Source organism: Halichoeres trimaculatus, unplaced genomic scaffold (assembly GCF_033239565.1).
Source record: "Halichoeres trimaculatus isolate MK-OKI-2021-1 unplaced genomic scaffold, fHalTri1.1 fHalTri1_scaffold_15, whole genome shotgun sequence".
Lineage (NCBI taxonomy): Eukaryota > Metazoa > Chordata > Actinopteri > Labriformes > Labridae > Halichoeres > Halichoeres trimaculatus.
This window is the reverse complement of record NW_027437193.1, coordinates 14,904,640-14,918,173: the sequence shown is the minus strand read 5'-3', so window position 1 is coordinate 14,918,173 and position 13,534 is coordinate 14,904,640. Positions and strand designations below refer to the sequence as shown.

General features: G+C 41.2%; 1 protein-coding gene across 2 annotated transcripts in view; it reads left to right on the top strand.

The window, feature by feature from the left end:
- Positions 1–13,534, top strand: part of tns3 (tensin 3) — a 36,693-nt gene that overhangs the window by 8,528 nt on the left and 14,631 nt on the right. For both annotated transcript variants that reach the window (XM_074688467.1, XM_074688466.1), the window contains exons 5-13: positions 733–797; positions 1,778–1,861; positions 4,285–4,397; positions 4,857–4,917; positions 5,017–5,092; positions 5,189–5,318; positions 5,562–5,627; positions 6,729–6,830; positions 11,239–12,453. In XM_074688467.1, coding sequence (XP_074544568.1) covers positions 733–797; positions 1,778–1,861; positions 4,285–4,397; positions 4,857–4,917; positions 5,017–5,092; positions 5,189–5,318; positions 5,562–5,627; positions 6,729–6,830; positions 11,239–12,453 — 1,912 coding nt within the window. The remainder of the gene's footprint in view (positions 1–732; positions 798–1,777; positions 1,862–4,284; positions 4,398–4,856; positions 4,918–5,016; positions 5,093–5,188; positions 5,319–5,561; positions 5,628–6,728; positions 6,831–11,238; positions 12,454–13,534) is intronic.

The window sequence follows — 13,534 nt, the reverse complement described above, 5'->3', positions numbered from 1 at the left end:
CTGAATTCTGTCAAATACCGGGTAACGATTCATGTAAAATCAAAAGGTACCATGTTTAGGTACCTAAACGTATCCTTGTGACTGTGAAGGAGTGGAAGAGTAGGCGATGTTCCATGCTGGACATGAACACAGCATTTCAAGGTTATATATAGAAGAATATATTTGTTAAATTGTAAAAAATATATATTCTATTATTGAACAAATTGATATTTTTTAACACATAAACACAAAAAAGTACCAAAAATTGGTATTGGTGTTGAGTACCGATACCGATTGCCAGGTACCGGGCATCGGTACCGTATCGTTTCAAGTGTGAAAGGTACCCATCCCTATCTACTGCATTGGTGTCAATTGATTGGCAGTTACCAGTGCAGCTACAGTTGTAATACTCCTGATCAGTGCATGTAAACAAAGCCTTTTTTTCCATGTGCAGAAATCATTTTTTCTACAAACTGTCTGAAGCCCTTACCAAGAATTTTTCAAAGTTACTTCATAACTGATGTTCATCAAAGCTTAAAGTTTTTCCAGGGAATTTTCTTCAATATTTCCAGCTGCTACATCAGCTCACCCAGATTTCTTGTAGAAATTTTTATTAAGGAGCTGTCAGGAAAAAGTCTGAGAGAATTCAGGGTGAAAATAACAGCTATTTGCAGACCACACAAAAAATTCAGTGAAAAATGAAACTGAAAGTGTTTTTTGCAATGATTTATCTCCTGTCTTCTGTGTCTGCAGGGTGGCAAGGGTCGCATTGGTGTTATAATTTCATCCTTTGTGCATTTCACCGACGTATCAGCCAGGTAACCAATACCACATTTTCTTTATGTCGTGTTACTGTAAATGTCTGCTCTGAAGTCAGGATTTATCAGAACTCACTCTTGACAGCAACCACCCACGGCATTTTAGAAAAACATCACGTCCACCACAAGCAATGTCAGCCCCTAACCACGGTTGAGTTATTTCCCCCTCTTTAAATTAGGGTCAAGGTGATTCAGAGAGTGAGTCAAAAGGCCAGCTCTTTGAAATTCAAAGAAAACCGCACGGTTTAAGCAATGAATCATCCTGTATTGAGTTGCATGAATCAACTTGGAAACATGTTGGTTACTGTAATCGCTTCTGGCCACAGTGTCAGATTCATGAAATGTATTCATCATCATGAAAACTGATCCCAATTTCGTAACTATCGTCAGGCATTTAATTTGAGTGAGGGCGGTGCCTGGCTTAGTCAAGAAATGCAGCAAACATCAGGAGAATCCATCATGGTGTTATGCCAATTAGAAGGTTTTCCATAACACTGATCGAAAGCCTCAGTAACATGTCTTTGGTTTCATTTCCTGCTGAGGTAGACTGAGTCTGTAAGGCGAATGTTAAAAGACAGATAGGAAAGGAAGAGATAGGAAACAATGAGACAGATTTACAATGGAGCAGATTCAGTGGGGGGAGCGTAGGGAGCTGTGGTGAAAAGGCTGCAGCCCCTGTTGGTTTAAGATCTGTCTGAATAGCAGAGCTGTGCACACACTCTGGCCTCTCTCTGTCCTCCTCTCCCCCTCCTTGTTTACTTAAGGCTGGCATTCTCTTCCTCTTTGCTGGAATCCCCTGTCTCTCTGCTTACTTTCACTCTTGTCCATTATGCATTAGAGTGTGTGCATGTGTGTGCATGTGTTGTCCTCATTCAAGTTAGGGTTAACACCGTTCAATTATAGAGCTGTGTAGTGAAAAATCTCTCTTCTGAGTCATAATTACATAAAGCATTTAATGTGCCTCTCTGTCTCCCTCAAAGTGCTGATCAGGCGTTGGACCGCTTTGCCATGAGGAAATACTATGATGATAAGGTCTCAGCTCTGATGACACCTTCACAGAAACGGTAAGACCCAAAACCAAAGCACGCCCTTCTGTCTAGCAGCACGCGTCTGTCCATGTGCTGCCTGTGTTGACCAACATTTAAACACAACCATGTTCCCAGACAGCTCCCTGACTCACCAAAACTCTGCATTTCCTGTTATTGTTTTTCTCTGGAAAGCTCCCCAATGTGGATGTTTGTAATGTGAATGGGACCCCCATGGGGATGTGGTTAAATCCTTGCTCTCTGTGAATCAACATTGCTCACTCTGATGACTCCTCAGATTCGTTTTGTGATATTTTCTTGAAGCTGTTTTGTCCTTAATTTTCAGAACAGATATTTTGAGCTATAGCTCAGGGAGAGTAGAAAGACAGGGGAACAAAGCTTGTGCAACAAAATCAACTGATGAACAATTCTGGAGCTCATATGTTTTCGTTGATTTACTGAGGTGTCCCCAAATCATGTCAAATCTGTGAAGTTTTCAGGCACATAAACCCTGTAAAGCCCCAAATACTGTTTCCTACTCTTCTTTAATCCTGTACAAATTAAACAGATAACTTGTGAAGGCTTAACATCTGACCCTGAGTTGTTCCTAAAGTACTGTTTGTTCTGTTTGATTGAGCCAGACCAGCTGGTTTCCCCATTATGAGTGTTTAATTGGCAACTAACCCGTTTTAACTTTTTGTTTTCAATTTCAGTTTGGTTTTAATTTGTTCTTAAAACAGGTTTTGCTAGTTTTGTTTTGATTTCTTTTCTTATTATTTTTTTTAAGTTCTGTTGTAGTTAACTTTTATTAGTTTCAGTATTAGTTTTAGTCTTTTTGTAATATGGAGTGGCTGTTGGAGGGTGATTCAACATTTTCAGATAAACTATTACATAATAACTCTAAACGTCATAACATTTTCAACAATGTACTCACTTTGGACAGATGAACAGCCATACACATATATCAATAAGATGTGTCACTCTGTTATTTTGTCATCAAAAAAAGGTCACAACCACAACAAAGCCAAAAAATATACATGATATTGTAAACAGTCTACACAAAAAGCTGAGTCGGTGTCTAAGATACACCGACAAAGACAAAAAAAAAAGAAACTTTCTTTATTATATTAGTTTGTTTTGTAAGCTGATAATGAGGGATGTCCCGATATTACATTTTCACTTCCGATACGATACTGATACTGCGGCATTGAGTATTGGCGGATACCGATATTAATCTGATACGATATCAGCATTAAACATGCATACGTTTATTACTTATTTTGTAGTAAGTCTGTCACGTTAGAAAAGGCTTGATTAAGTGATATTATTCAAACAAAGAACAGTAGTCAGCAACAGTAGGTATGAGGAAAAACTGACCCATTTATTATTGACCAATGGGTGACAGAAGTTTTAACATTAAACATAAAAGATACTAGTAATTGAATAAAATAAAGAAAAAATAAGGAGACCCAGAAAATACACCTAAATAAATCAAATAAAAACAGCAGGAGCGGAGTCCGGAATGGACTGCTTATATCGAAGCGCTTATATCGGAGATTTTAGATGCATTCCGATACGATACCGATATTTGTTTTTTTGCTGATATGGGACCGATATCCGATATTAATATCGGACTGGGACACCTCTACTGATAATACAGCTTTAGTTAGTTACCATTTTTGTAAAGTCTCAGTTTTATTTCTATTTTAGTTCACTAAAACATTTTCTAAATTCTTATTTTTGTTGTTTTTATTAGTTAAATAATGATAACCTTGGTCCCAATTCAGTATTATGAGCCTTCAAAGTATCCTCAGTAGCCTGTTAGGACCACTCAGGTCACTCTAAAAGAAGACAATCTTGGCTACAAAGGATTTCCTGTTTTTTTATTGATTTTTTAATTATTATTTTTATCAACAGCTGTTCTTGCAGCCCTGTCAGTGTCACCCAGCAAAACAAAAGCTACCTACTTAGCTATGTCATAAACAAGCTCTGATATTGTATTGCTTATTACATGGCCAACATGTGTGAATTGACAGGGAAAGAATCAAGGGATATTCTAGGCCAAAAAGATACACCCAATGCATCCTTTGCAGCCTGGAAAAATAGTTTGATCCCTTTGTCAGCTGAATTAAAAAAAGAGCCCATGATGACTTCTGTGACACAATGAGCCATCAAAGGATGCATTCCTTAAAGTGGGGCCTAGCTTTGGCTAGAGAGCGCATTGCAGAAATATTTCATCACTTTGTCTCACTGACAGCAGAGGATCTAGTGTTCAAGGGGCTGTAAAATCTTTACATGCCCAGGCTGTGTTCATTACATTTCCAAATCTTTGGACTACCCCTTTAACAGTGGCTTCTGTCAATACAGTTCTGTCAATACAGTTCATAATTTGTAAATTGATTCATGTTTGTAGACTCACAGTCCTGCATAAATTTGACTTTCTCTTACGTGCTTTCTGTCAGGTATGTTTGGATACTAAACAGTCTCCTAAGCGGATCCATGAAGATCAACGCCTCACCCTTGTTCCTGCACTGCATCATCCTTCACGGGATACCGAACTTCGACGTGGCTGGAGGTTCAACTCATACTGTTTACCACCACACACACAGCTGTGACTGCACAATAAAACTGCAGTTGCTGCAACCAAAACAGTATAAAAGAATCCAGACACAACCACATCAAAGCCAGAGCAGAAAACAAGACGGAGACTTATCAGTGCTTTATATCGTTCTCTTTTTCCGACACTAAAGCGTGCTTGGGCAAACAGAGGCTCTTACAGAAACAGAGTTGCAGGAAAGATGGTTTAAACTGAATCTATAGAAATTCACACTCACTTGTTTACATGCCAAAAGCTAATTTCTCTAAAACAGTTTCGATTTTTATCACTTCATGGTGCTGAAATCTCTCATAAACAACTTATCACATGTGAGGAAACAATCTTACTCATGAATTTATTAACTAAAAAGACACTGAAGATTACTAAATCAATGCATTTTCAGCTTTTTATTTATTGAAGTATTTTTTTTCTTCATAGTATGTCGTCCATATATCAAGGTCTATCAGGGAATGCAAGCAGTGTATTCTTCTGGTATCTAGTAAGTAGCTTACACATGCGTCACTGTTATTTCATTCATTTAGAGCTGTAGTAAGATATTTGTGCTTGTGTTTACTGACTTTGTGTCCTTTTATTTTAGTCACATCGGCCCAAACCACAGAGATCGTGTATGCATCACCCTGGAGCCTGCCCAGCTTCTAAAAGGAGACATCATGGTAAGATAATCAAAAGCAAGAAGATGCCTTTGGGAAGTTCCTTTAAATCAGCATTGAATGTAGTAATCACAATATTTGTGTATTTTTTCTTCATAGATTAAATGCTATCATAAGAGTGACATCTCTTCAGAGCGTGAAGTCATTTTCCGGCTGCAGTTCCACACGGGAGCAGTGCAGGGCTACAACCTCATGTTTGAAAAGGAGGACATGGAGACTGCCAACAAAGGTAGACCTGAAAAAAACGAGAGAACAGGTCTCGACGTGCTGCTGTTAGTGCACTCCTCTGCTCCACGCAGCATCTGCAGGGCTCTGTCTGCACTTAATTTAGACTTGGCACTTTTAGACTGATCATTTTGTTTTCCAAAACATGTTACGTGTACAAAGAGAATGCCAGTCACAGACGACACCATTCATCTTTTTCTTTTCTGAATGGACACACTGATGAGATTCCCATCTGCTCTCATTCTAGACTCCAGATTCCCAGATTATGGTAAGGTGGAGTTGGTGTTTTCCGAGGGACCGGAGAGGATCCCAGGTGAGTTTCCTAACTTTTCGTGTTGTTGCTACAAGGAGAGGTGGTAGAGAAAGCAGACACAGAGCTTTCTTCAGTTTTCCCTTCGTGCTCTGTCGTGCTCTCTTTTCCTCCCCCTCTACCCCCTGGTGAGAGGGGATGTGGAATGCTGCAGAGGGGAAATGTAGTGTGAAGTGTGTGCTGACAGAGAGGTAAAGAAGCACAGCATGTGCTGCCCCAGAATGAAACCAGGGTCTTTCTGTCTGCACGTTTGTCAGGTGAACTTTTTGTTGATGATACTTGGCCTGAAATATACTGAAGCACTGAGCTCAAATCCTGGAGCACAATAAAAATATTGACTGTAATCTAACCAGAATGTTATGCTTTGCAGCGTGAAAGTGGAACCATGAATAAAACTTATTCTCACAACTTTGAAGAGTTACAAGCTATTATGTGCTGAGACTATTTGAAAATATTCTTGAAACTTTCTTGAATATCAAAATAAAAGCTGGACTTAATTCATATGGGTCTGGGGAAGCATGAAACGAGAACGGAAGGGTGTTAGCATAACTTAGCTAAAAGCTTAAAGCAGCTAACTTCTTTAGTAAGCCAAAAACAAAACACTGGTGGTCACCACTTACCATCTGGTTTGTTGTATACAGTTGTTTACAGTAACCACTTATAAGCAGGTTAATCTTTTATTTGTACTTTTTTACCTCTAGTCACAAGCTAGGTGTTAGCTCTCTTTAATAGCCTAGCTAACAGATTGGGGAATGCTCAACCAAAGAGAAGTACAATTAGAAGACCATAAAACTTAATGTTTTTTTTTCTTGTTTGAGTTAGATTTGTCGATATATATTATTTATCTTTAGTTCATGGTGAAGCAAATGGTAATATTTTTGTAATACAATACTCCTTATAGAATGAAAATAGAGATGAAACTATAAAATGTTCCAGATCTAAAATATGTAAACAAAATTCCTCGCTAAACCCATTCCTTCTTTCTCCTCCCTTGAGCCAAGAAAGACATTACAATAACAAAATATCAACTTGTGTTTTGTTCTGCTCCCTGTGCTGCTCAGTACGAAAACACAGAGATTCACTATCTGTTATTTTTGGTTCTAGGTGCTGACAGGTGGCAAAATGGGGCGGATGTCATTGTGGACTACAACACAGCAGATCCTCTAATCCGCTGGGACTCCTACCAGAACATCTGCGATGGTGAAGGTAGTGTGAACGCTGCCATGACTCAGTAGACTTTGTTTCTACAATTTCAAGATCTGCCTAATCTGTCCGAGCAGATGCATCAGTAGCTGTTTAATGAATAGTAGAAGTGTGTGTGGAGTGTGATCTGTTCATTTCAGGGAAGTTTCCTCTACTTTTACATAAAAACATGTTTTTCTCTCAGGGTCTTAACAAAGCATGAAAGGTCCTTTGCTCTGTTATTGAGGGAATGCAGCGTGATTGCATTAACATGCACACACAGTTACCACTAGCTTGGTTTATGTTTTAGTCTTTGCTAACGGAAGTTATTACTCATGAGTGGGACTTAGAATCCAGGCACACAGGCCCTTGGGAAACAAGACTTCTATTTTGGTGAGGAAAGGAAATGAAAGCTTAAATTTACTCTAAGGTTGCAGTATGTTGGGAATGACAAATAGAGTTTTTTTTTCAGTGTGGAGGAAAGGGAGGAGGTTTGTGTGTGAGAAGGGAATGCTGGGTTCAGGGGAAGAGCAGTTAGTTCTCAAGAGATTTCTATTTTGTTGTTTCATCAAATGAAAAGGCATGATTTAACCAACCCACACAAACACACACTCCTCACTCACTCCTGCCTGCACAAACACACACACAGATACACACATACACACAGGCTCACACTCAGAGCCACCCTGTCGGGGCGTCCCGTCCTAGCTGCGGTTGTTTCTCTGCACTCAACCACAGAATTCACAACAACCTCCCAGAATAGAGCGACGTGGTGGTAGCATTAAAACACAGATCCACCCTTTCCCAGTATTCATTCAGTGTTTTTATAAGCAAAGTTCAGCTTGTTGAAAATGAGCTGTGTTCATTTTTTCATTCTCAATTAAAACACCCCAAACATGTCCATAGAGAGCTTTTATGAACACTCTTGGGAGTTAAATGAAAGAGCCCAACACTCAAATTGAAGAATCCATCAAAGCAATGCAAAGGGAACAACAAAGGAGCATTTTTTTCTCCTACTGACTTGATTGCAGAGCATTCATGTGGGATATTTACAGCTTTGTCTTCTCATGTAAACACTACATCTGAGAGGGAAGACTCAGAGCTGTGTTGGAATTCTACATCTACTTACCAGCAGTCATCTGTCGGGCCTGGTTAGCGTGCAGAGAGTTTATCAGTCAGAGGATGGGCAAGAGGAGGAAGTCTGAAAAGTGTTTGCCACAGTGGTGCTAAAGCTGTGAAAAGAAAACCTAATTTACTTCAATGGCCTTTCTGCAATCACCTATTAAGAGTGTGTGTTTATCCCAGTGTGTTAATGAGGACTTGGATTTTAAAAGATTGTTTTTCCAGAAAGGTTGTTTATTTAAGTTTACTGTCAAAGTAAGAAGTCTCAGTATAGCCCAGCCTACTGCTTAACGAAAAGATGAATGTACAAATTAAAATGAGAATTGTTGACTAGTCAAACTCAGTTTTGCACTTCTGTGGCAAAACATTATAGTTTTGTAAAACTTTGCGGCTTTTTGATTTTCCTTTTACCTAATAAAAAAAAAACCTTGAATAATCCAATAATAATCTAACAGTGACCAGGATGGGTTTAACATTTGAAACAAAACGGTACTGATACCTGCTACCTGGTAATTGGTATCAGTACTCAACTGTACCAACTTTCGGTACTTTTATGTGTGTTTATGTGGTAATTGATATTAGTTTGTTTAATGATAAAATTGCAAGTTTTTTCAACTTTACATATTTATTTCTCAATATATGAACTTTCAATGCAGTGTTCATGTCCAGCTTGGAAGATCGCCACTTCCCCATTGTCGAAAGGATGTTTTTAGGTACCTGATTCAGTAACCATCCTTAACAGTGACAAAAAAATCTCCTGGAAAAACTGTTCCTTATACTCTTGATAAATGGGACCATGCAGTCAACTGTTACATTTGATTTAGTAAGAACTAACAGTGCGTTGTATTATCTCTTGTTTATAATAATGCTTGAAGACAACAAATTCATTAGTCAATCCAGATTAGGAAATCCACACAGAGAATAGCATGAAGCATTGAGAAATATGCATGGGAAGATTTTTGTGGCTATTTTTTAGAATAAAAACTGCTTTAGCCCCTGTCAAAAGGTACAAATCAGTTTTAAAAAAGTCTGTAGAATCAGGAGAGCATCTGAGCTGCATTTTTGTTACAGTCAAGTTAAGGAGCAGTGTTCATTGTCTTGTAAATAAAAAAGTTGCAGTCATATTGTGTGTGTAGTTAAGTACCACAATGGGCTTAAATGATTCCTCTTTGCACCTTTGTTTTTAACATCACACAGAGATTCATCACACATCGCTCATGTAGAAGTTTGGGCGGAAGAAAATAAGGATGATGATCATCATCATGCTTTCGACTCACGGTTTTGGCATCCAGGAAGGTTGGGCTTGTATAACTGAGATGGAATGGAAAGGTTGGGTAATTGCAGAGCTGAACACATCCAGACCTCCTCCTGCGATGTGAGTGCAGATTGAGGAACAGTTCTGGTTTCTCTGCACTGTAATTGGTGGATTATTCAGGGACTGACCATACCACGACAACCAACTAATATAAAAGTTTTCACTGACTTTCTTATACAGAGCAACATACTTGGTTAACCACGCATGGGTTTGTTAATGTCATTGTAATCCCAATAGGTGAAACAGTTTTAAAAACAATGGTTGAACCCCATAATTGAGCGAATGGCACATCTGTTTTTTGACAATTCTGCACCAAGCAATTTCATGACACGTAAGAGTGAGAGAAAAACAACTCGGCTGCTGCATTTTTATGGAGATTGCCCAGAGCTCCAAGTAGAAGGCAAGGATAGCTTTAATTAAAAAGTGTCTTTTTACAGAGTGAAGAAGTCTGGAGCTGCAGGAATGTTGTTTTCATTCTCTGATCCTCTCTTTGCCGCCCTCTCTTTCTTTCTTTCTTCCTTTCTTCTTTTCTTTTTCCCCCCTTTCTCTCCCCGGTGGGGTAGTCCCCTAACACAGGGCAAGAGGTCGGGTTACTTTTCCTCCTCCGGCTCCTCCTCCACCCTCAAGCCCCGCCTCACTTGTTTACATTCCTCTGCCCTTATTTGGAGATCTCAAGGTCCCCCCTTGTGTGGAGTGCAAACACTCTCACCTTCTCAGCAGAGGAAGAAAGCAGGTCCAACTTATTCCAACTCTTGATTTGACCCCGAGAATTATCTGCTGCTCAGAAAACCATGTGGACCCATGTGCTTTTTTGTCACCTCTTCTCCTCTTTCAATTTTCTTTTACCTGCTCGATCCTTTTCGAGTGCTCACCTGGCAGTGACGCTGAAGGTAAGAGATTTTTCCCTCTTGAGACAGATGTGTAGCCAGGAGGGGGAGGGAAGAGTAAAGAGAGGCAGGACCGTGACAGGGATGACAGAGGAAGATGGCCAGTGTCGAGGGAGAGGAGAAACATCTGTCTTGAAAACCTGGTTGCACCTTGCTTGAAGGAACGCTACAGGAGGGATTTATTGGGAAAAGTCCCACTGGATGTGACTCTGAGCTACGGCTGCTCAGGGCTGGTTGAACACGCTGCTTCAGCTGGTGTGTTTGTGTGAGCAGGAGGGGGAGACAGCTATACATACAGGAGCTTTGGAGGAGGAGGGGGAGCTTTTATCATGCGTGTCTGGTATTCAGATCCTCCAGTCATGGTTTGACTGAAAGGCAAGCACTTAAGGCGGTACACTGAGGGAGACGTGTAGGGGTCATGTTCCAGCTCTCTTTTGTTGAAGGACAGTGAGAAAGAGAGATTTTCTTCATGTGCTTCCTCCATTCTTACTTTCTTGTGTAAGTCTACCAACTTTTAAAGTTTGCTCATGTCAGGGATGCAACTCCACCTAACCAAATGACTGACCTCTGTGGTTTTTCCTTTTCACTTCTGAGGATTAAGGAGGTTGTTTGGACATATGCTGGGGGTCAAGGGGCAGGCGAGAGGGAGTAGGGAGGCTTAATCACGACAGGGTGAGGAATGCAGGGGTCAGACTTTGCAGATTCACGGCTGTCTGACTCCTGTAGCGACTTACAGAAAACTTAATGTGTCTTAAATAACCTGAATAGCACATGTACAGTATTACTGTAGTAGGGCACAGAATATCTTCTGCATGTGATTAGATGATAATTCTCTCATTATTCCCTGTTTCTGTTTGTATGTCCTGGTTCTCTGTGTTGTCTTTGTCTGATCATGTGTGGTTGGAAGTGTTGATTTGATCCTGAAAGATTTAGTATTTGGGATAACATGACTGTTCATGTTGAGAGATGTGTTCTGTCTGTGGTTTTTGTCCCTGCTTCCTGTTTGTGCGTCTGTGTGTGTGTGTGTGTGTGTGTGTGTGTGTGTATGTGTGTACGTGTGCCCATACCAGCTGACTGTATGAAGCGCTGCATCTCTTCTATTTTACAGCGCCACGCTCTCAAGGCCTAACCCAGGACAAAGCGCCCAACAAGAGGAGCCCCAGCAGAGGGGGAGGAGGAGGAGGAGGAGGAGGAGAGGCCACGCTGGGTCGAGGGGCTCGCACCACCTCTGCCACCTCCAGCCCTGACCACAGCGACCACGCCCTCTCTATCAGCAGCGACTCGGGCCTGTCCAGCACTTCTTTGTGGGCGGATAAACCCACACCTATCACCACCACCACCACCACCATCATCAAGCCTAAGGAGGGCCCCAGCCCGCAGGAGAAAGTCCAGCTGAAGCGCCTTTTGAGTGGATTTGGCCTTGAGGACCCCTCCCTGGAGGGGATGGAGGATCAGGGCTCCAGAGTGGGAATCCAGCAGGTGGTCCCAGCTCAGGTGCACATTAACGGGGACGCCCGACCCCGAGAGAGGGAAACAGACATCCTGGATGATGAGGTCATTACAGGTCATGATCTGCACAGCGTGGACAGCTTGGGGACATTATCATCCTCCTGCCACAAGAGCAGCCAGAACTCCCTGCTGTCAGATGGTTTTGGGAGTCCAGGAGGAGAGGAGCAGCAAAGTCAAAGCCAGAACCACATCCACCAGCCTGCACCTCCTTCCATGGAGGAGTATGAGAGAGCTTATGCTGAGGCCAAAAGAGGCTGTCTGAGCTCTAGGAGCAACTCTGTTGCCTCCGCTAATCCCAGTAGTGCTTCAATACCCAAGAAGCATGTGTACAGACAAGGGAGCTACTCCACACAGTCCTGGGTTCGCCAGCAGCAGATGGTTGCTGCAGAGCAGTTTGTCTACATGCCTGAAGAGGGAAACGGTACAGAAAGATACCCAGGGAACAAGCAAGGGAGCAGCCCACCAAAACCAGGTCTGCCTACTGAACCACAAGGCCCTGCAAAAGACAGTCCGCTGAACTCTCAGAGAAACACAGTGCACTTCAAAGAGCAGGCCACCATAAACAATAACAACAACAACAAACGAGACGAGGAGTTCAAGTCCCTAACCATGGATATAGACAACTCCATAGACCAGCTCAACCAGCTGATTATGGACCTGGATCCCTCGTTTGTGCCGGTAAAGAGTCGAAGCAGCTCCATGAAGAAGAACAGTGGAACGCAAGTGAACGGATCTGTCCCCAAATGCTCGAACGGCATCGATGTCAGGTTCAGCGATAATAACGCAGCAGCGGTGAAAAACACACAGCAGACAGGTAAGAGAGCCAGAGCGTCTGGATGAGGTGGTGGTGGTGGAGTGGAAGTGTGGTCATGGAGGAAATGTTTGACAGTCACTGTGATCCCAATAAGACTTATTTTATTACAACTAGAATTTATTACTACTTTTATACGTATGAGATGTTTAAAGAGCTCAAACAATCAGCTGATCAATGTGTCATCAGCAAAAATATAAGTCAGAGATTTTTGTTATTGGTTTACAGTTTCGATACATTTTAAGCAGAAATATCAATCAGTCACTGGTTCCGTCTTCATAAATGTAAGGATATATGTCTTTGCTTCGTCATATACGATCATAAATGAGGAGTCCTTAGATTTTTGATGTTTGTTGGACAGAAGCAGGAATTTGCAGACAGATTCTTGGCGGATAAACTGAAAAAGCAGTTATTTAATGATCCATCAGTCATTCTTTGTTGCCCTTGTTTTAGAGCTGAGTTGTTTCCCTCCAACAGCCTCAGCTTTTCTCCTCCTCCTCCTCCTCCTCCTCCACTACAGAGTTAACTCAACAAAGTACGCCGCCCCTCCCTCTCTCACCTGGCGTGTTTTAGTGGCAGAAATAGCAGGGTTGCTGCCAGCTTTTCAGATGTTTTTGGTATGTTTCTGAACAAAGAGTGCCGTCCAGACTTGTCTGATGAGCTATCTGACTCGAGGATCAGTACGTTACATGAGGAGACGGAGAGCAGCTGTCATCGTCTTTTCTGAACATCGCCGTCTCTCAGTGTTTGATGATAGAGATTGAAATAAAGGAAATCAAAGCCTTTGGAGTTCTGCTTTGCTAAGACTGACTGCTCATGATGAGCCCTTACTTAAAAAAAACCCACTATACATGTGTTTTCATCCCATATAGGTTGTCTAGCCTACTTCTATATATTGCTAGTCTGCTCCTTTGATGTTCTGTTAATAGTATGTTGCTCATACTTTGGAAATTATTATTCTTTTATGAACTGGAGTGACTATTTTAGTTATTTTAATGGATTTACAGAATGTGTAATTTCCTGTACTTTTTAAGAATTGTACATTACTTGATTGAAAACTTGTAGGTGTTGTGATGTTTATGAA